This window comes from Diadema setosum, chromosome 2 (genome assembly GCF_964275005.1).
Source record: "Diadema setosum chromosome 2, eeDiaSeto1, whole genome shotgun sequence".
Lineage (NCBI taxonomy): Eukaryota > Metazoa > Echinodermata > Echinoidea > Diadematoida > Diadematidae > Diadema > Diadema setosum.
The window spans coordinates 22,088,790-22,112,301 of NC_092686.1; the positions used below are offsets into that span (position 1 = coordinate 22,088,790).

Genomic DNA, 23,512 nt, shown 5'->3' on the forward strand with positions numbered 1-23,512 from the left:
TCCTGTGGTGAATATCTACCTGCGTATAGCGGCCACAAAAATTTAGTTGACCCGTTAAATCGGCCATGAATACAATGTCTTCACGTTCATTGTGTGAATTCTGCCGAGTCCTAGCTCAGTCACAATCACACAGACACGACTGACAAAAATTGAAGCAGCTCTTTGCTACGAAAAGCAGTCTTACTGCTGACTTGACTAGACTAGATCTAGGCTTCAGTAATGCTGCCCTGAATAGATGCTACAAAGGCAGAGACAACTCCTAATAAAATCTTACTAAAATCTTAATAAAATATTACTAAAATGCCGACTAATTAGTGTTAAGTCCCTTTGAATAAGGACAATATGGTATTTCTCTGGGTATTGCTTGTTGTTTATGTAAGCTTCACACATTATCCATCTTCATCGAACTCGGCACTTGTAAACCCCATTCATGCAAACCAGTACGAACCAGAGCAATTCCTCAGGCCCGAAATGTTGTTTTTAAAATCATATGAACAGAAGCAGGCAAAGAAAAAAAATAAAATGAAGTGAATTGTACAACAAAAATCCCCATGATAGCTGCACATGCAAACTTATTTGCTGGTTGTCGTTTTGTAAAAGAATAACATGCGGTATTTTCTACTATTATGAAATGCAATTATTGACATTCAAAATGGCCACCAACCTGTCTATAGCGGCCACTTTTATAGAACCTGACCAAAATTTCGGTGTTGATAAACTTGGGGCATTGTTCAAGTTGTTTCTTGTTTTTAGGACCACAGTTTTATGTTTGCCCATATACATGTAAGTACAAGCCTGTTTGGCAATGGGAACATAAATAGTGATGATTCTTGTGTATTTAACGGTATTTTAGGCAGACAATGATTTCATTGAAAGAATGGCAAAAGACAAATAACGTTCTATCTATTGTATGCTTAGTAATGTGCAATCACATTCATGTTTGATACTGATTTTGTTTGAAACAATGTTATTGTTGATTGTTTTGCAGTTATATGCGTACTGATTAATACTGATATCTCATATGTACCTACGTGTAAATATTTGAATGTTTTGCAGTATTTCCATTTGTTGGAAATAAAATAAATGAATTGAATGAACCACCTTGGAGTCTAAATTTCATTCATGGGAGCACATTGATGTGAGGGAATTATTTGTGTCTTTACAATTTTTTAATGTGTAGTGGAGTGTTTGTGTGTGCGTGTGTGCTATTATGTCAGCATGTTTTAAGTGTGTATGATGTAAGGCTTCAGATGAAATCCACACATTTGTTTTGATTTTGTTTTTGGAAAGTCTTATTTTCATTTCATCACCCATACTCGATTACAAGTTAAACATTCCGTCATTGTGTATGCCTGGTATTATTTTCAAGCATCATTATTAAGATGATACATTACCAAATTAATTATTGGCATTTACCGATGAGGCACGCTTTGTCATTATGTCAAGTGTCTAATTAGATATTACGAATATGTGATCCAAGTGATTGCGTTAACATACTCGTCAAAACAATTATATATAATAATATATATATATATATAATATATAATTGAATAATGAAATAACTTATTGAAATTAAGGAGACAAACAAAGCATATATACATATATATATATATATATAAGATATATATATATATAATATATTCTGTATATATATAATATATATATATGAATAAAATATATGATAATGGGATGAGAGGAAAGAATTGATTGTAAAAATTTGTAATATTTTCTTAACATTTTTACCGTCTCTTATTAAACACACCCTTATAAGGGAAAATACAATATCATGAGTTTGTACTTCAGGCCAATTTAAGGACCCACTCTACTGATTTTTGTCGAGCCCACCGGACTGAGGTGTGGGGAGACTAGGGGATCGCCTGTGGTGTCTGTCCGTCCGTCGTCTGTCCGTAACACTACAAAAACTTGAATAACTCTCTACTGAGAACTTCAATTTCAATCGAACATGGAGGGAAGAGTGGTTATACAAAGTTACACATTTTACCAAACATGAAGGTCACCTCAAGGTCAAAGGTCACAGGCAGAGTTCAATGAACTTCAGGGCCTAATGTTGAGTTTTTACGGCAAGTTTCGATTATGGCTCATAACTTTTGGTGTATATGTCCGTTTGTGACCAAACTTGGATGGTAGATGTCCCTTGGGGAGTTGAAGGTCATCACAAGGTCAAAAGTTACAGACAGGGGTCAACGAACTTTAGGGCCCAATATTAAATTTTTACGGCGTGTTTCGATTATGGCTCATAACTTTTGATCCCTATGTCCGTTTTTTGACCAAACTTGGATGGTAAATGGGGAGTTGAAGGTCACGACAGGGTCAAAGGTCATTGGCGGGTTAATGAACTTCCGGGAGAAAAACATTAATTTCTTCTACGCAAATGGGCGAGACACAATTTGGCACTTTGACAAGTGCCAAATTTGACAATTTGGCACTTGCCTTGTTGAGGATTTGAGGGTTTATCAATTTCAGTATTCACAATATAGGTTAACTGAATTATCATGGAAGTTACAAACATTGATTTGTTGGTGGTATCGACCATTTTGTTGTATTTCCAATGTTGTTTTTACATCATTTTATGTTTTTCTCCTATTTTTCTACTCCTCCGCCCCCACCCACCCCCCCCCCAAAAAAAAAAACAACAAACAAACATAACTTGAGTACCTTAGATCAGTCTGAGATATCCCGCAAAAAAAAGGAATATTTTCTCAATTTGTGGCAAAAAAAAAGCAAAAAAAAAAAAAAAAACTAAAGAGCTCATATCAAAGCAAACATCATCAAAGCCATCTTTTCGCGTTTTTTTTCTGTTTATCTTTTACGAAGATGCACATATTAGGTCAGGTCTAGAATTAAAACATTAAAGCTCAGGTGATATGCGCAAAGCAACCGAGACCCATACGGAGTTTTTTGTACATGCGCTATATAATTGCTATGGCAAGCTTTTTATATTCATTCACGCTTGGTTCTTTCACACAACTACGTAAAGGACCTATGATGGGATTTACAAATTCTGACATTCTTTTACAACCTTTATAGCTCGATCTATGAAGCCGGCGCTGTAAAAACCTCTCCTTGCGTGAAGAGAGGGCCGGTCTTTATACTAATAACAAGTAAACTTTAGATTTTCGTAAACAAGTCACGCGATAGGGTATAAAGGAGAGTGAAATCCAATTATATAGATATGGGTGACTGAATTAGAATGTATAGTATTCAAAGAACGGGGACTGAGTGATACGTCTGAGAAAACGAACATTCTGTTCACAACAATTTTTTTTAAAAGTTAATTGATCGGTACAGAGGTGTACCATCATCACTACGCTATAAGCTGAGAATTCGATCATTATCATTTTGACTCTTCTGGCATAATGGAAGAACACTTGACTCCGAATTGCCTCTTTAGAATTAAGCATGCAGGGGGAATGATATTCCAAGTCGAGGGAATATAGGCCATACCTTTTATGAAAACAAATTGGAATTTTGTGGAATTCTCTTCACATTGTATTAATATCGTTGTCCTGCGGTGATGTCATATTTATTTAACTGATAAGTTTTCTCATCCATAATGCCCCAGTCACATAGACATCCCGGATCACCCCGGACCACCCCGGATCTGATCCGGAGAGAGATCCGTGTTGACGCCGGGAGGCCAACACGGCAACTTTTGGAGGTCAAAAACATCCGGCGTCATCCGGGGATTGCCGTGTTGGCAGAGCAATCCGGGGTGGTCCGTATGGCTGCCGTGTAGCTGCCGCGTGTTGATCCGTGTAGATGCCGTGTTTGTCCGTGTAGACGCCGCGCTCTTCCGGCCTTATCCGTGTAGCTGCCGTGTTGATACCGTGTGTACAGTCATACCAAAATCCCGGATCTCCCCGGATGTCCCCGGACGTCCCCGGATCACCGTGTAGATCCTTGAGCATCCCTGTTTATATGTGACTGGGGCATTATAGGCCTACTGATGACGGCACTGATCACTTGACAACATAACTTTTGAAGGGAATGTCCAATTTTCCCACAAAATTCACTGAATTGTTCTGCTATGTTAGTCGTCGCTGCGTCATTTAATTATGCATGCACGTGTAGGCCTACAATGTATGTTACTTATTGTGGGATAATACAAGGTATGTATAGCCTATACATACACATTAAAATTTAGGCAGCCATTACATACTCTCGTCTTTGGTTAACGTTTGTTTTCTTATAGTGACTAACCATGCCAGACTATCTACGCTATGATAGGCCTACTGACATTATAAACTTTTGATCTTAGGAGTTAGGTAACATGATATGTTTATATTGTGCGAAAGAGAAATAAAGTAACCTAATGGTGACCTTTACTATGGGCGACCGTACAGGGGTCGGTCTTCTTGGTACGTATAGTAAGGGCACTAGGTCTCGCGCAGGGACCTAAATGATCGCGCATAGCGTAACTGCGTATAGCAAGCAATATTACGCGTAGGACTAAGCGCAAAATTTGCCGATACGCCCATGGAATAAACATACCTGACAACCGCTAAACATTAGAAGGAAGCAGGTAAGAAATTTTGATTTCAAACAAATTTTTCACTGAATTTCCAATTTTTTGGAACAAAATTTTCACTAAATTTCCAATTTTTTACCTTATAATTTACCTACCTTAGCTTAAAATCTTTTTTTTTAAGGATGTTGTAGCCTAGACGTGTCGTCTCGCTTATAAATCTCGCTCGTATGATCGTAGCCGATAGAATTCGTAATTTGTTCGATCGATCGTTTATACTATTCTACGAAAGCCGAAGCACGTTACAGCCGCAGAGAGGGGCAGACACTTTCACGCATGAAACTACATAGGGCAGCTGCGCGACCTTTACATACCCCGAGAAATTGAACGCATAAAATTAAGTCCGACATACAAACGGCGACAGCGCACTAGTCCGTCATCGTATCATCAGGAGATTCTGGGAGGTGATTTTTCTGCATTTTCGTGATATTCATTGAGAAATTCAGGTACGATTATGGAATAACTTCTATTATAAGAGCATTTCAAATTTTCGTGCGCGATATCTAGACCCCTCAACCATACATAGTGAGACCCATAGCTCCATGGTATTCACTATGCCAAGTATGCAGTCGGACATGATCCAACATGACGTTCATCAATAGCGCTGCACTTGTTGCAGTTACTGCCATTTTGGTGGTCTTTCTACCCAGATACTTCGAGACTCAACCTCAAGTAATTGCTCATGGGTACGTCGCCCCCGGTTTCGAAAATGTGCTGGAAGTGTTCAGGTAGGTAGCCGTGTTGTTCAGTTGTTCGTCTTTTTCTTATCCTATATGCCACTGAATAGCTCAACACGTGCACGTACGTGCAGATCATTCAAATGGTCCATGTTTGTAACAATGTATTACAGGTTCGGTTGTGTATACACTGTTGGTACCAGCCATGTTCATATTGGGATTATATATACAAGTACCTAAGTTACTTGTCTCAATGAAAGCTGACCGGTGTATTCTATATACAACGTCAGACGAATTTTTGTGTCTTTTTCTTGCTCGAATTAAATTTAACAGAGCTGCTGTCTCTGACCATGGAGCTACTAAGTAGCCCCATGCTCTGACTCGGCAGTAACGCTATTGGAGTTAGTAGCTCTATGCATGCTGGTTAAATACACGTACATGCACAGCTACAGTCAGGTAACCGTACCAGCGACCCAACCCGTAGCGCACCGCGCCTAGTTTGCAGGCACAAACCCTTGTAGGTCGTAAAGAAGTCTGCGCCAAGACTACTATATGCACCACTTCGGCCCTGTGTTGTAGCTTCTCCCAACAAGGAGAGGCTGCAGTGTAGTGGTGCGTGTATTAGTCTTGGCACATGCAGACTCCTAATACGACCAACAAGGGTTTGTGCCTGCAAACTACACCGCGCCGGGGTTAATAGCAGGATGTTATTAAAAGGGACTATAGGGGGCCTACAGTACTGGTTGAGGCGGGTATTCATGTTTTGAACATTCCTAAGTGAGATAATGAGAAACCTCATATGATATGAAAGAGCATACAACTTTAAGAAGGATTCAACGTTTATATGATGAAAATTGGTTTTCAAATGGCCGAGATATCCAAAAAAAGTGATGATATGATAAAAGGCGACAGGCCCCGCTTTTATTAGGATCTCTTTATTTCACCTTGTTTTTGGATATCTCAGCCATTTCAAAACCAGTTTTCATCAAATAAACTTTTGATACCCCTTAGAATTGCATGCTCTTTGACATCTCATAGAGTGGTTTCTGAATATCTCGCAAAATGTTAAAAGCTAATCCTCACCTCGACCAGAACTGTACACACCATTTTAACCTCTGCCCGCCGTATAAACACCTGTAGCTTCACGGTTCCCCAGCTTCACGCCACTACGATCCAATGACAATATTCTATGCATCTGTGCTCCTCCATTCTTTTTCGTGTTAACTTGCCTTGAATGGTCAACGGTTTATGTCATGCTCTATATTATATGTTATGGACTCAGAGAAAACTTCGAGACTGGTCGAGATTCTCGCTACGGTGGATCTGCTTTCTCCGCCTACTACAAAGGGGAGAAAGTCGTCGATGTTTGGGGAGGGTATGCCGACGGAGAGATCAGACAGCCATGGCGAGAGGATACAATGTCGGTATTCTACTCCACGACAAAAGGTACAACGTTAAACCTAGAGGAAGACAATTATATTGTTTAGGCCATACTGAACTCGGGATTGCTCGCGTTTTTATCACCGTTATTTTGAAGTCTTCTCCATTTCCCGATATACGTCTTTTTCTGTTCTTGTTGCGACCTTTAGTAACAAAATTGATTTAAATGTTCCGAAATATGCCCTACCCCGCCCCAAGGCCGTATGCAGAAATGTTCAAATCCTCTTCCTAAAAGTCACTGTAACTTTATTATTAATGAGAAATCAAGTAACAATATAGAATTTAGTTTATTTTTGTTTTTTGCAACTAAAACGAATAACCAACGTATATTTGTATTATATATTTTTATTAAAAATAGCTGACCTCGTTTGGTTTATCAAATTGCCCTTGCGTCCTCAATAATAAATTGATGACATTATCAACACCATAATTACTTCAGTATACATGACGAGTCTTTAATCGTTGATCTAAAACAAATATTTGTCTTACCAATAAAACATTCTTGCTGTTGCAGATTACATAAAAAAAAAATAGCTGTGCTTCTAACTTTTTGTTTTGTTTGGGGGATAGAAAATATACACATACTTCTTGCATGAGACGGTGCATCAGTAGCAACAAATTGATTCTGATTTCATGTAACCATGAGCTCTAATGTTGCTTCAATCAAACTGACACGAGTTGTTCTAAACAATGAAATCGACACATTATACCTAGAGATATCTCGAAACCATGGTTCCTATTGCGACTAATTTCTCTTGTTTTACGTTTTACTGGGATTACTTTTTCTAGTATATCTTTTGTTTGTGAGGAATAACAATGCTCAAAACGAAGTTTGTAATATGAAACTAAGCTTTAAATTGCAACTGATTGACAAATTGCCCTCCATCGACGTAAATAAGCACTGAATTGATCAGTGTTTTTTAGTAGTAGCCATGATAAAAAATCATGGGCGTACATACTCGAGCAGGATTCGAACCTACGACCTCCTGATCACCGGACAGGCGTCATCTCCACTAGACCACCGAGCTTTCGCCCGACAGCAAGTGTTGGTTCTAATCCTTACAGCATGCAGCGGGTACTGCTTTGTTATTCAAATTTATGAATTTCTTCCGTCGAGATGTTTTCATTGCAACTGATTGACAAATTGCCCTCCATCGACGTAAATAAGCACTGAATTGATCAGTGTTTTTTAGTAGTAGCCATGATAAAAAATCATGGGCGTACATACTCGAGCAGGATTCGAACCTACGACCTCCTGATCACCGGACAGGCGTCATCTCCACTAGACCACCGAGCTTTCGCCCGACAGCAAGTGTTGGTTCTAATCCTTACAGCATGCAGCGGGTACTGCTTTGTTATTCAAATTTATGAATTTCTTCCGTCGAGATGTTTTCATTGCAACTGATTGACAAATTGCCCTCCATCGACGTAAATAAGCACTGAATTGATCAGTGTTTTTTAGTAGTAGCCATGATAAAAAATCATGGGCGTACATACTCGAGCAGGATTCGAACCTACGACCTCCTGATCACCGGACAGGCGTCATCTCCACTAGACCACCGAGCTTTCGCCCGACAGCAAGTGTTGGTTCTAATCCTTACAGCATGCAGCGGGTACTGCTGCATGCAGTTTTTATCATGGCTACTACTAAAAAACACTGATCAATTCAGTGCTTATTTACGTCGATGGAGGGCAATTTGTCAATCAGTTGCAATGAAAACATCTCGACGGAAGAAATTCATAAATTTGAATAACAAAGCAGTACCCGCTGCATGCTGTAAGGATTAGAACCAACACTTGCTGTCGGGTGAAAGCTCGGTGGTCTAGTGGAGATGACGCCTGTCCGGTGATCAGGAGGTCGTAGGTTCGAATCCTGCTCGAGTATGTACGCCCATGATTTTTTATCATGGCTACTACTAAAAAACACTGATCAATTCAGTGCTTATTTACGTCGATGGAGGGCAATTTGTCAATCAGTTGCAATGAAAACATCTCGACGGAAGAAATTCATAAATTTGAATAAGCTTTAAATGTTGTCCATCAATTTCCACAAAGGGGTCGCTGCAATCTGCCTAGCAATGCTGGCTGATAGAGGACTGCTCGATTACGACAAACCCGTGGCACACTACTGGCCGGAGTTCGCTCAGAAGGGCAAAGGAAGGGTTACCGTCCGTGAGTTGATCGAACACAAGGTATAAAATTCTTTCTCCTTTGCTTCTGCTACGTGAATGAGGTGTAAACCCCCCCCCCCCCCCCCCACCTCGAGTGGTCATCCTATTTTGTATCACATGCGCGTTCCAAATTATTCGGGAAATGAGTATATGATTTAGAGGCGCAATTTTATTTATTTATTTATTTATTTATTTATTTATTTTTTATTTATTTATTTATTTTTTTTTTTTTTGGGGGGGGGGGTCCCCCATAATCGTGAAAAAGGGGGTCTGTTAGTATTTTCCCGACACATTTTAATATAAGGTATAATTTCGAGATCTTTCCTAAACAATCCTGAACTTCGATCCGGATAAGGTAAGTTTCAAACCCCCGAAAAATTCCGCAAGAGGAAAGGTTCGGCTTCTTGATATTTACCCTGATTCCCATAGTGCATGTCTTGGTGCAAAGCATTCCGGGATTGCCTTTTTTTTTCGCAGGACATTTCGTGACATGTAGGTCACTCCGCTTTGGTAGTTTTCCTTCCAAAAACCTTTGATAGGGGGCTACTGAATTACTGGCTTCCCTTCCTTAAAAGCGGTATCTCTAAGAATCTGGAATAAACGTAGTGTATGAATGATCGCCTCAGTGGAGGAGGAGGGATGTGAATTGTGTTCTAAACCCTGGTTTGTCGCCTGCAATGCAGGCAGCGGTTGTCCCAGAATTTATAGCTTCAGGTCAAAGTTTGCATGTATGAAAGTAGGAAGATTTTGATGAAACCGTCTTAATGTGCAATCACACATTGCCGGTTTAGATGGCGGTTCATGGCGGTTCAGCAAATCGCCGTGCTCCGCCAAAGACCGTGTTTACACCGTACACAAACCGTGGTCATCCGTCACTCATCCGCCATGAACCCCGAGAACCGCGGGGAACCGCCAGAAAAATTAAACATGTTTAATTTTTCGTGACGGTCTTGGCGGTTTGAAATGGACCGTGTTCACATCGCCGTTCATCGTGTAAAGAACTCCATCTCCGTGTTTGCACCGCAAGATCCGTGATAATACCGTGTTAACACCGCCATAATTTTCAAGCGAAAAGAAACAATGAACTTAAAAGAGAATAATGGCTCCGGCGACGCTTCGTGGCGGAGCAATAAAAAATGGAGAAAAAAAGCAAAGATGAACCCATAATCCAAGATCGGGTAAATATATTGAATGCTATAGTTTCCTTACTTCTTTAACACATACAGTAAGAAATAAAGTTTAATGTTCAAAAAGTTGTTAGGTATGTTGAATTACCTTATTTACATTAAAACCATCATTTACTTTAAAAGGTAAGTTCATAATTTGTATTAAAGCTTAACAGCTTTTAAGATGGCCAGCAACGTGAACCTGATAAGTTATACACAGAAGACTTATGTAAATATGTTATGTTGATACAGATATGTTGACTCTTAAGAGAGTAGAGGGAAAAGCAATGTTGAAACTTGAAAAAAAAAATCACCATTATTGTGTTACGTGAACATGTAAGTAAAGAGGAAACTATGCACACATACTGTATATGCTTCTTTGATAATGTGTAATGTACATGTCTTTTTATTGACTATTGTTAAAGATATTATTATTATATTATCATCATTGCCGTTCTTATAAAGCGCATAATACCTTTAGCAAGGTCTCTATGCGCTTAAGAGGGGGAACAAAAGGATAAACAGGAAAAGGTAATGTCAGAAACAGCAACATGCTGCATTAATCATCATCTACAATCACTATGTTACTATTTTAACAGATAAGTTTTTAAAAACATTTTGGACTTATTGATGGAACTTGCATGTTTTATCACTTGGGGTGCTGTTCCACAGTTTTGGGGCGGCATAAACTACGTTTGTCATAGTAGTTTGTTGTAATGGATCGAGGGTATGCACATATAGATTCCCCTTACGATTTAGGAACTCTCATAGGCTCATATTTCACAAGGAGCTCTGAAAGGTTAGAAGGAGCAATTTTGTGAAAACATGAATAAACAAGCAACAAGATCTTAAATGCAATACGCGAAATAATTATTTGAAAACTTAATAAAGAAAAAGAGAGATGTTGAGACAAGCAAGTACTTGTACATCACTCGATAAATAAACCTGCAAATGAACAGGATTCTTTGGAAACTTTGTTGGATTCTGCTTTGATATGTATGTCATTTAATGACAGTTAATACAGATATTTTAAAAATCAAAAGAGAGAAAAAGCACGTTGAAACTTGAAGATAATTGCTTGTTGCATTACTTATATCAATCTGTAAAACACAGGGGGCTACAACGTTTCATAATTTCTTTAAAATTGTGTTTAACTATCAAAGCAAAACGCTCCTTGTTGCAAGCCATTGAGGACAAGTGAAAGGGCTCTGATTGCATCCAACTACATGGGCTTGGTATGGACTCCTCCACCTTCCGGGGAGATCCGTGTTACTACCGCGTCAATCCGTGTTTGCTCCGTGTTCAAAACGTGTTGAGAACGTAGTCACATCGCGTTTAAGTGCTTTCCGCCATCATTGGGACACGGTTCACGGCGGTTTGAGAACCGTCATGAACCGCCATCTAAACCGGCGATGTGTGATCGCACCTTTAGGCATATCTTCAACAGTATAGAGGTCGCTTTGTGAGGTCAGGGAATGGTACATGAATTGATATGAACTGCATCAAACATAATATTCAGATCTATATTTTGGCACATGGACGCGGCACGCGGACGCAGACACTCTACAAGAATAATTAGTAGTACTTGTAATCGTTATATTTTCGTCAGCGACCACTTTAAAAATTGTCTCTATTGGCAGCTGGTTGCCGAACAAAAATCTTCACGCTGAAGGCCACAAATCACAAAAAATCAGCCCTAAAGAGCTTGCAGCATGGAGAACCTCTAGTCGACCAAAGCCGGTCGCCGACTGGTTGCCGAAAGCTGACAAACCATTTGCTGGCTTCAAAAAAAAAACGTTGTACGACCTGTGGCAACCAGCTGCCGACCAGTGATTTCAGAGGTCGTTGAATGGTCGGCGCAATATGTGTGTGACCTCAGGGAAAATTAAGGTTGTTGATATGCTAAGGAGTTACAAGGCTCGTCTAGTACCTCCTTGATGATACGACCGTATTCCCCGTTTCGGTTGGGTGTGCAATCAAAATAAAATGCGAGTATCACACAATACGAACCACATGACAGTGGTCGTAAGAAGCTCAATTTCGCAGACAGGATTTTGTCCAAAAGATAATACCATTCCCAACAAGCGAGTAACTTGAAACTCATGCAATTCACATGATGATAATGATAATGATAAAAACGTCCCGAGGACGTGTGATTTTCAAAGGACCGCTTGTCCGACTTGTACACAATTTTGTCTTAACATTTTTAAATGACTGCAGAAATTAAATATGCACATGCCATGCAGAATTTTGTTATATAATGCAAGTATGTCATATCAGTCGTTCAACAAACCTTGATGGTGTGAACGGTGCGTTGAACGATGCGTACCTAGCTATAATGACAAGCTTTTAGGGTAACCTGTAGTGATATATATTGACAGTCAAGACTCTAGTGATCGCATCGTATCTACAATTTTATTTCGTTTGAGGATTCGGTGAAGCTTTACTAAGAGGAAGGAGAGCTACGGCATCTACATCTACAAACTAGGCCTATCTACATGCTCATGACGGTATGCATTTTCAAAGTGCATTTCTCATTTCTGAGGAAAATTAGATGTTTTGAAAGGAAGTCAAATTTCGGAGATCTTTTTAGATTGATTGTCATTTATGTGGAAACATGTATCGTAATTGTTTTCATATTCGGCTTGCATTCGACATAATGATTTGTAAATGATGCACTGAAAACAAAATTTTTAGTGCAGTTGCTGTGCCACAGAGTACAACGCTGTGTGACATCATCACAAGAAGTTAATGAATGCTGTAATTATGCCCTTATAGCTATGTCATCGGATTATGGTACTTTTAAAATCACTTAGGCCGGTTTGATGCTAGCAGGACCGCCCGGACTCAGTGCTGAGCTTCTGAGGGACGTCCCAAAGGCAGGCGAGCTCATGGCTTTCACTGAGCCCATCTTGGAACTCGACGGGAAGACTCATGGGTACCATCCAGTCACCTTCGGCCCGCTCACGAATGAGTTACTGCGCAGAGTCGATCCGAAACACAGGACAATGGGCAAATTCTTTGCCGAAGAGATAGGAGAGCCTTTCGGTAAATATCTGGATTATTTTATTATTAAACTGATACCGCTCATGTTTGGAAGCTGCAGTTTGCCATGTCCTAGTTTGGTTCCTCTCTAGACCTCCCAAAATGGGGTTAAAAAGAGAGAAATAAATAAAATACGAAGTTGCTGCGTGTCAAAAAGTGCGATTCTGTTTCCTAAAACTAGGCAAATGTTTCTACTATTTTCGGCGTATGCCGACGTATCAAAAGCGTTCTCTGCAACGTTGACAAACACTGAGCCATCGACGTTTCTTTCTCTCTCTTTTTTTTTTAAAATGGTGTTTTAGTTTGTTTCTGTTTTTGATTAGGTTGTAGGCACAGTATAGTTACGGTATAGACGTTGTGTTGTATATCGATATTGTATTCATGACGAGTAGACGCATATAAAACAGGACGTCGACAAATGTCCATGTGCAGTGAAGATAAGATCGACATAGGTTCAAAGCAAGTTACTCATGATACATGTATAGGGAACACGTTTTGTGGAAGCCAGTCATTATTCCGACGTATTTCTGTAAAATATTTTTTTTTTTTTTTGTGAACGATCACTATGTTTTTAATCAGCATATGGTTTTGGTTGTTACACGGTCACGTGTATTGTGGTCACTTGGAAATTTGTAATTTGAGTTACGTATAATGGATGATAACGATACGGATGCAAGTGTACAGAGACTCCAACTCTCCCGCTTTCGACGGGAGATCTCCCGCTGAAAGCCCATTTTTGCAAAATCTCCCGTTTGAGATTTAATTTCTCCCGCCCTGGCTCTGTGTCTCCCGCTTGAAATCATTTCTTACTTTTTGTCTTTGTATGTTGAAAAATAAGCCTTAGATAGCACGAGAGAGCATCAAGAACCCTAATTATTGGAGCTTCCAGGGCCCAAGCGGGCCCTGGACCCCTGCCGCAAGGAACTTCGCGCTCATGATATGCGCTTCGCGCACATCAAGTTGTAGTCTCCAGTTTGCTAGGGGTTTCAGGCGGGAGAATCTCCAGATCAGAAGGTGCTTGGGGTTGGAGTCTACGTGAAAATGATCAAATAAAGATAAAGACTATTGATTATTATTATTTTTAGCATTTTAATCATTCATTTTATCAACATCTATTTTTTATAATGAAGGCATTGATTTCCACATCGGTCTACCACTGGAGCAGAACTACCGTGTGGCTCGGACTCCCGTACAGAGCAATAATATATTTCTACTCTTAGCTCAAGGCTTTTCAAGCCGTATCACACGTCAGGCCATGTGGTACTTCATGCGCCACGATCTCTTTTCTCGTGCATTGGCGAATTCGGGACTCCAACAGGTCGGTATATGATAAAGAAAGCATGATTACCCATGCATGTTTTCATAGCTGTAATACCTTGTTCACGGAGAATGTTACGTCCAAAGTCCTCATCAATTGACGCGAATTATGGTGATTTTTTTTTTTTTTTTTTTGGGGGGGGGGGGGAATAGATATAGTCTTAAACATAAAAGACAGTGGTTCTCATACAATTCTCCAAGACATATCAAGCCACCCACCGTAATTAAAGTAGATTATTGAGAAGGGTTGTGTTTTGCATAATTTTATATTTTGCCTCGTACGTTGAATTTCACGATTGTTATCGGCCATGTTGTCGTATTATACAGGGTTTGGTTTGGATACAATGACAGGAATAAGTGATTTTTTTTTTCTCTGTATAAATACATATGTATATTCGATACAGACATGTAATTTCGGAACTCGGCATGAAGAGATGATCAGAGTGATGAAGTACATGTAGATACACCATTTTGTCGGTCATACGATTTGCATTATTTCAGTATGCGTTATGTTCACAAATAGCAACTTGCCCGTTCAAAAAATGATCATGTCACATTAGTTATGGAGACACCCATGTGCAGGAATTTATAGGATGTTATCTTTCAATTCCAGTTTCTGGCTCATCTTTTTGCTGATATTCGTTTTGTTGTTGTTTGTTCGTTTTTAGTGTTTTTTTTTTTTAGTTTCATCCGACTCTAAGTGAAATGTCAAACAAAACATTAACGTACAAGAAAAATACACGGTTCTTCATTCAGTCTGATGTCAGGATAATACATGTAGTCGGGTATAGAAGTTACACCTTTGAATGCAGATTGAGCTCATGATCCTTTATGTGATATTATTGTTGCGCAAAGCTAGATCCTATTGGGTAGGACTTCATTCAGCTCAACACCGACAGGGAATATTATATTGAAAAATGTGATCACGAAGAAAGGCTCATAATCTACAAGCGGTTACTAGGATTTTGTGTCATGTGTCAAGGGTCACATCAGATAAACACGAAGAGACCTACATGGTTACTGATATATAAATTGCATTGATTCATACCTTTCGCATAAGATTACGCACAAAAGAAAAACCCTCTCTATTTTGTCTGATGTGTATAGCAGACTTTCTCGCATAGAAACCACTTGATGGGCTTAATGTATTCAAGTCATATAGACATGAATTTAAAAACAGAACAAATAATTCATAGGTGATGACTTGGCATTACAGCCTATGGCAGTATGGGAGCACTGAAGTATAATAAACATGAATACATCTCTATACAGTGCCTATGAAAAATAATGAATATCATTTTTGTGGAGTTTCAGATAGTGATAAAAAGTATGGATGATAAGTGCAGCGATAATTCCTACAGTTAGTTCAAAGTTGTGTTACAGATGTTTGATACATGCATTTAGCATTGTGTGTGTATATACGTGTGTATACAGGTTGGCCATATGACACATTCTAGACAAATAATCTTAATTAATTAGCAAACGTGATCAGCTATGGAACTGAATATGGTACTGATGTATGATGTTAATGATTCTAATTAAACTGTGACGAGTTTAAAGGGATAGCATAACTGTGTGTAAAAATAAGGCAATTATAAGGAAATTTTAGGGGAATTTGATAACCATGCCTATAATAATGTCATACAGGTACTAATATCTGCCTCATATTCGTGCGATAGATCGTCATGTCAATAGCAAACTGACAACGTACGATAAATGTGTTATATATTAAACAACTGTCTTTCAAGTCCATAACGTTCCCCATATTTTCTTGTCGAGACGTATGGCTGAGTGGTTAAAGGCGACGTCTCAGAGACGTGAGGTTGCGGGTTCCAACCTCACAAGATCACGAAACAATATACTTAGCTATTTTACTGTTTTTTTTTTCTTCAATTTTGTATTACATATTCGTCTATGTAAAAATCACGTTCGTATATAAACGCACCTATACACACACACAGACACACACACACACGCCATATCCCTCTTTTTTGTGTTGAGTGGGCATTGACTTTCCCCCTGTTATATCTATACATTGTTGTTGTTTTTTGTCTTACCATTTCCGTGGATGACCCGTGGCCGAGTGGTTACAGAAACAGTTTCGCATGCACGCTCAATATAACTTCAAGGTGCCTATATCACATTCGTTTCTTGTCGATCACAGATGACCGCCATCTGATGACCACAAGCGTATCACCTAACTCGTCCTCAATGTGACGAGTTTTCATGTCTCGTTTATTTTGTCTTTGTCGAAAACCAGCCTGGATTCTTTAACGACCCTTACAACCGTGCCATCGAGATACCATCGGCAGGTGGAATAGGAACAGCTCGGTCAGTTGCAAAGGTAACAGTTCAAACAATCCGTAGAGCCAGGGATTTTCCAGTAGAATTAATGCAAAAGATTGCAAAATAGTTGTACTTACAAGTTCTTCAGTAGGATCTACATATAAAGAAGGACAGGCTCCTATAGGGTGATGTTTGTTAATCCTACGGTACATTAATCCAACAATGAATGAGGCTCGTTATTCCGGACACACAATTCCCCCTTTATCAAGACGTCCGTTAATCCGAAAATGAAATAGGGTTAGTTCATCCGCACATTTGTAGCGTTATTCCAAAGGTTCGTTAATTTCAAATCGAAAAACGGTTCGACTCGTTCCGAACCGGGATTCCGAAGCTTCGTTAATCCGAAAATGAAAAGAAGGTGCGTATTAACAAAACTTCGGAATTTCGAACCTTATTTCGTTTTTGGATTAACAAACCGTCAGAATAACGCACCTTTTTCAAGTTTTGGATAAATGAATGTCTTCGGAATAACGAACCTTATTTCTTTTCTGGCTTATCGAACTTTTGGAATAACGAACCTTATTTCATTTTCGGCTTGCGAACCTTGGGAATAAAAAACTTTAACCATCCACTATTATATTGGTCACGTAGTGAAAAAGAAAAATCAAAGTTTGTAGTTTCAAACAACCGAACCCACAGAAATTATATAGGGATAGAAAGATATGAAATATTCACAAAGGTTTCCAAGAAATGTTTTCACTTGAGCAGACTTGAGCAGAGATGGACACACGATATTATAATGGTAGGTCCTAATGCTTAAGGTCAGCTTAGATCGTATGGACATTTAGTTATTCATGAGGGCGTCGTATAAGCCATTGTATGACCTCAGATGGAGTTTCTCGGGCTACAGCACCAACTTCGTGAGTGGAAGCAAAAATTTCGTGTGTCCATTGTTTTCTTCATGTGTCTTTCGGCTAAACTTCTTAATGAAGATCGACATCTTCGTGTAGCATTGATATGTGGTGCCATCGTGTGACCTTCTGTACGTGCTTGGTCTGTGGATTGGCTCTTGGCCATGTTCAGGGTCAATCCCCATATTCGTATTGCCAACTTGTGTCAACTAAGGGACAGTGTGACGCCACTCAAATGACACTGGTCACAACACAACGCGAAAACGAAGATAGATGCTGATGATGTCATCAGAGAATTCTTCAAAATTTCATTTTTCGTATATATAATATACATATAAAAGGAATACATGTACATTACATTTGTACACATTTGTTACGGAAATGCGAGGTGGATATAAATTTCGAGGTTCGACGCGAGTTCGAGAGTTTCGCACGTCCTCTACGGCTGAAAGTACACTATGCCGAAATAACGGTGAATCTGATCGGGGTGCCAGTGGAATAAGTGACTGGGCGGATTTGACTCAACAGCCGTCACCTCCGTCATTTGAATCTCTGCAACCGAAACGTTTAGGCCTAAACTTGGACTCCATGAGAAGGTGAGAACCCCAATCTTGATCGTCAACAACCTCAAGTCATCCTGTTCACCTTTTCGATCTAATATCACTGAGAAAGAAGAAGAAAGAGCTCAATTCCCTAAGGAAGAATACCAACTACATCATGAAACCGGCTGACAAAGGAGGAGCCGTCGTCGTATTGCGACATGACTCGAGTATTGCTGAGGCCCAGCGACAACTCAACAATCTAGCGTTATGTGATTAAGTAGGCAACGGTCCTACCAGCGATTATCAAAAGATTATTGAAGACATAGTTACGGATCTTGTCAAGAGCAACTCTCTCCCGTCATCTGCCTCGAATCTTATGTCAGAAGACTCTCGTGGTTCAACATTCTATCTTCTCCTTGAAATACACAAAGAAGGGAATCCCGGCAGACTTATAGTTTTGTCCATTGGATGCTCGACAGAGCTCAGCAGTCAACACCTTGACGGCATATTCTCCCCTCTCGTTTTTAACCTGCACACGTGAAGGACGTGGACAACTCTTCAAACGCCCTCCGAATCTTCGAAACTGTAGAGCTCTCAGCACAATGCATCCGATTTCTGTTCACCATGGATGTTTCTTCTCTATATACTAATATCCGTTTAGACGTTTAGACGTTTAGACGAGGCGCGTCAAGTAGGCCTACTTCCTGCAGAAGTCCCTTTCATCTCATCATCCAGATGACACTATATACCATCTTTCATCTTACTGAGTTAGTGCTGAAACTTCCCTCCTTCGAGTTCGATTAAAGATTTCTACCATCAGTGAAAGGAGTCGCCATAGGAACTAAGATTAAGTCCTTCATACGCCTGCCTATTCGGCCTTATTGAGCAGGAAATTCCCAAGAGTTTCCAAGGCTCTATATCAACCCCTGCTAAACCCCTTCTTCCAAACTTTGTTACTTCGTTAAAGCAACGTCTTTCATGGACTTTCCGTAATTACTTGGTATTCTGTTATGAACTTATTACATTTCACTGTCCTGTACAAATGCACTCTCTTTATTGGAGATATCCCGACCACGAAGGGTAGTTTTCCCTTCAGCTGATAATGAATCGCAACAAACACGACTCTCAGTGGTTCCTTTTCGTGGTTATACCTCCATCAAAGAAATGTAGAGCTGGTGCACCAATTATGTAGGAAAACGTACGAGCTGACGCAGGCGTCACACGATAGGGAACATTTTCAAATTGGGCTTTGATCTTATAAACTTCTTGCCTTTCGTTCGTTAGGGAATCTTAAGCCAGCGTATGACCACCAAGTTTCTGAGACTCTAGCAGCAACTTCGTAAGTGGCGGCAAAATCTTTGACAGGCCCAAAAATAGCGCGAAGATCTTGCGACAGTTGATTTTATGATAAGGATTTTCATCTTCATGTGGCCTTAGGGTGTCATCGTTTGACCTTCAGTAGGCATCGTGTTTGCTTTGGCTCTTGATTGGCTTTTAACCACATTTGGGGCCAACTTCGTGCGAAATTGACAATTCCATATTTGTATGGCCATCTTGTGTCAATTTTGGGACAGTGTGACGCCACTCTAACTTGTAAATCAGTCACTGCAATAAAATCCTTTAGGACATTTCTGTGCAGCAAACCTGCACATCACACGCTTGAATTTCCTCTTATTCTCCTGCAGCTATTTAGCATCGTCGCAATGGGCGGCACGGACCCGGAAACCAATAAGACGCTCCTTTCAAAGAAAGCCGCAGACGATCTAATGAAGAGCGAAGAGCCAACCTTCGACATCTGTCTCGGCGTTCCCATGGCTTTTAATCTCGGATTTTTTGCCTCTGATGTCGTGGTAAGTGACATGAAATATCAATTAGATTAGTACTTCAGACGAATGACAATTTTAATTCAATTGTATTTAAGAAATGGATTTCAGACATCTGATCAGCAGATGGGATTCATCAAGTGCACCGTCAATTTGACGGATGCTTTCCACCAGTTTGTCTTATATGACGGAGAGCCAATGCGACCAGAGGAAAAACAGGTGTATGTATATTGCAGCGCGCTTCATACATAGTACATAAACAGCACTCATATTTGACGCAGTAACAATGGCTATATTACAAATTTGTATTTATCAAAAGCCGTTACTTTGTGCCCATACTGAATATTGTAAGTTTAGTATCTCCAGGTGATAATGATTACTGATTCCCTACTTTAAAAAAAAAAAGAAACAAAACAAAAAACAATCCATATGATGTGCTTGTATGTAAACGATGGTGTCTCGTTTGGGAACAGGATGGTCGTAAAACCGTTTACTGTAGCAACCAAGCATAAATTTACGTCGAGCATTGCAAGGTTTTGGTCGGGTCAGGATAGGAAGGACTGCTCAAATCAGATAATTTTTTTTTTCCGATGACAGAACACGTTCAGTTTGGGCACCAATCCTAAAATTGAAGACTTTCTGGTAAGATTGCCACATGCTATCGATTATTTCACTGCTTGGTTTGATTTTACTTCGGAATTTTTAAAGAAAGAAGGATTACTTCAGGAATACTGATTTCATCAAAATAAGCTATTCCTTGGTCACAAATCTAGAACGCAATGATGTTATGAAGTGCAATTCCAAACGGAAGAGATATAATAGATTGTAGTACAGTAATTTGATTGACCTGAATTAAAGTTTTTAAATTTCAAATTTCACTTTTTAATGAAACAGTGGTACTGTATTACAAGCATGTTTTTTTAAGTAAGATGAGGTGGTGATTCCATGGCCTTGCAAAAAAAAAACAACACAAACACAAACAAACAAACCAACAACAGTTTTTCATTTATATCTACACACACATTTCCACAAAAATTACTCTTTATATGAAATGGACGATCTACATCCTTCACATCAGTTTCGCTGTGATGCAGTGACTTTCTATGTTGGAAAGATTTCAAATTGAAAGATTACTGTAACGTGATATATACTATGATAAAAAAAAAAATGTATGTTATGTATATGTTTCGTTTCTGATATCGTAACTTCCTAAATTCTATATCTAATTTGATGAAACTTAACTTTCTCTTCGTCTCATCATATTTCTTAGGGTCATTTGAATGTATTGTGGTATTAATCCAAGTAATTTCTGTGAATGTAACAGGAGGGTGAGATGATGTACGGACACCCCGGAGCTGGCGGCCAAATGGGGTACGCTGACCCTACCCACCAGGTTGGATTTGGTTTCGTCAGTTCAACAATATCACCCTTCTTTCTAAAAGACGACCCACGGACAGACGCCATCCTTGCTGCTTTCTATAAGTCTGTTAGAATACAGGAACAGAAGTGAGGGTTTACAGATCAAATTTTGTTTTCTAGCCTACTGTAGGCGTATTGTTACGTCGATAACGGAATACAATCTTACAGTACACGGTGTATTAAAATAAAGAGTGAACTTGCCCAATTGATTTCCTTCTCTGTGTTTGCCTGTACGTCTATGTGTTGTGTGTGTAGGTGTGTGTGTTTGTGCGCGTGCACGTGGATGTGTGTACACATTCAATAAGCATGGTACCTGGTATGATGCAGGGAAAAGTGACCAGCACAATTTCTTACTTTTATTTGTAAAGCTTGTAATTGGGGGGTTACACTGACTACGGGTGAACAAACATGTTTGCTCTTCGTCTCAACATTTGTGAGGACTTAGTTATTAATTACTAATTAATTATATTAATTAATTGTTAGGCCTTTTTGACATACGTACAACAAGTCTGTAATCAAATCGCAAGCGCCTGAAGCATTTCCCCACATTTCGAATCATTTAAAGCTCATACAAAATCAAGTAAATTGCTATATTATTTTACATCAATTATGCATGCAACACAAAATAAAGCGTGAAAATACATGTACAATCAGGAATGTACATTACGATAACGACAATAATACATGTATGCCATGAGAGAGACCCATAGCGCCAACCTGAGTATCGTCAGTTCATTTCACACCCATTCTAGCAGACTACATAATACACGTAAGAAGAACCAAAGGAAACTTGGATGGCTTTGGGGCCTCCAGGGGAGCATGGTCTCCATATTTATCACACTGGCGATAATACCTGTCATTAAAAAAAAAAAAAAAAAAAAAAATGATCCTGTCTTTTCAAAAAAGATCAAAATACAGTATGTAAGTGGACTCCCAATTCGGTCCTTCCACAGGGCCCCCAGATTAAACTTCAAACTACAGTCGCAAACGCAGTTTACTCGTAGCACTAACTTACCCTACCCCCCCCCCCCCCAACACACACACACACACACATCGACACACTCCCGCGAAGCCCGCAATGGGGGGGGGGGGTGGTCAGAGATTTGGCAGTGTTGAGAAGGTGAGTGGTGCCGCCTTTCCAAGGGAGGGAATGACTACAGGCATGCTCTAAACAATACTTTGTTTGGTGGGCAGGGAGGGGGGGGGGGGGAGAGAGCTCAATTAAATCTGTTTCTGCAGTGGAAGAAGTCTTCTTTTTTTCGGGGCTTTGGGCTCCGAGGCATGGTAGAGTGAACAAATGTATTATATCCTATCACCCTGTGAATGCTTTATACCTGCCAAGCTTGGGACTGAAAGGTTTATGTACGACGGACGACCTACGACGGACGCCGGACGGTGAATGATCTCAACAGGTCACTTTAGCCTTTGGCTCAGGTGAGCTTTGATGGTATTTACAGACCACTACATCTTTCGTATTCTTGCAACACAAGGAGAAACAGTCGCTCTTGATGCGACCCTAGAACAGTATAGATATTATAGTACATGTATGATGTGCATACTAAGAAACTTACATGATAAAAAAAAATACGAGAAACAGACGAGTAAATGACGAGTTAATAAATAGTTAAAAGATAACATGGAAACATACAGTTGATAGAGATAGGGAGTTGTGTGGGCGCTACGAGAATTCGTGATAACCGATTTCTACAGCATGTCTACTTCAAATAAACTACCCTTTTAAGTGTTTTCCACCTTGTATCATGAGAACAGCCCTGTATGAGAATGCCCATAACGGCTTGGTCAAAATTATGCAAATCCAGTATACGCTGTACATTGAAATTTTTTTTTTTTTACATTGTACGTGTACTTACAAAGGACAACAAAAGAAAAGATAGTCCCTATCATGTGGAGCAATGATGATATATGTATTGTTTCTACGTAACTTCACCTTATATGTATATGTATATTTGTATTTTGTGTGCAATCGTGTGTAATGTCATGTAAGCGTAGATTTCTAGGATGTCTCGATGATATTGACTTTGATACTCTTAATGAATTTCTATCACCACCTGAATCTGAAATAAATACTGATTCACTTCAAACAAATTGTACACCGGAGGAGTTTAATGACTTTATTGAAAATAGATATTCTAATGATGATCTCAGTAA

At 39.5% G+C, this 23,512-nt stretch overlaps 1 protein-coding gene across 1 annotated transcript; it reads left to right on the forward strand.

Annotated features, from left to right (window-relative positions):
- The first annotated feature begins 5,062 nt into the window (after nt 1-5,062).
- On the forward strand, nt 5,063-21,583 carry LOC140240804 (beta-lactamase domain-containing protein 2-like). The gene is made up of 8 exons (XM_072320581.1): nt 5,063-5,274; nt 6,506-6,669; nt 8,719-8,855; nt 12,817-13,048; nt 14,176-14,363; nt 16,623-16,706; nt 19,787-19,951; nt 21,249-21,583. The coding sequence occupies exons 1-8, from the start codon at nt 5,132-5,134 to the stop codon at nt 21,432-21,434; spliced, it is 1,299 nt and encodes a 432-aa protein (XP_072176682.1). The 5' UTR covers nt 5,063-5,131; the 3' UTR covers nt 21,435-21,583.
- Nucleotides 21,584-23,512: the final 1,929 nt, after the last annotated feature.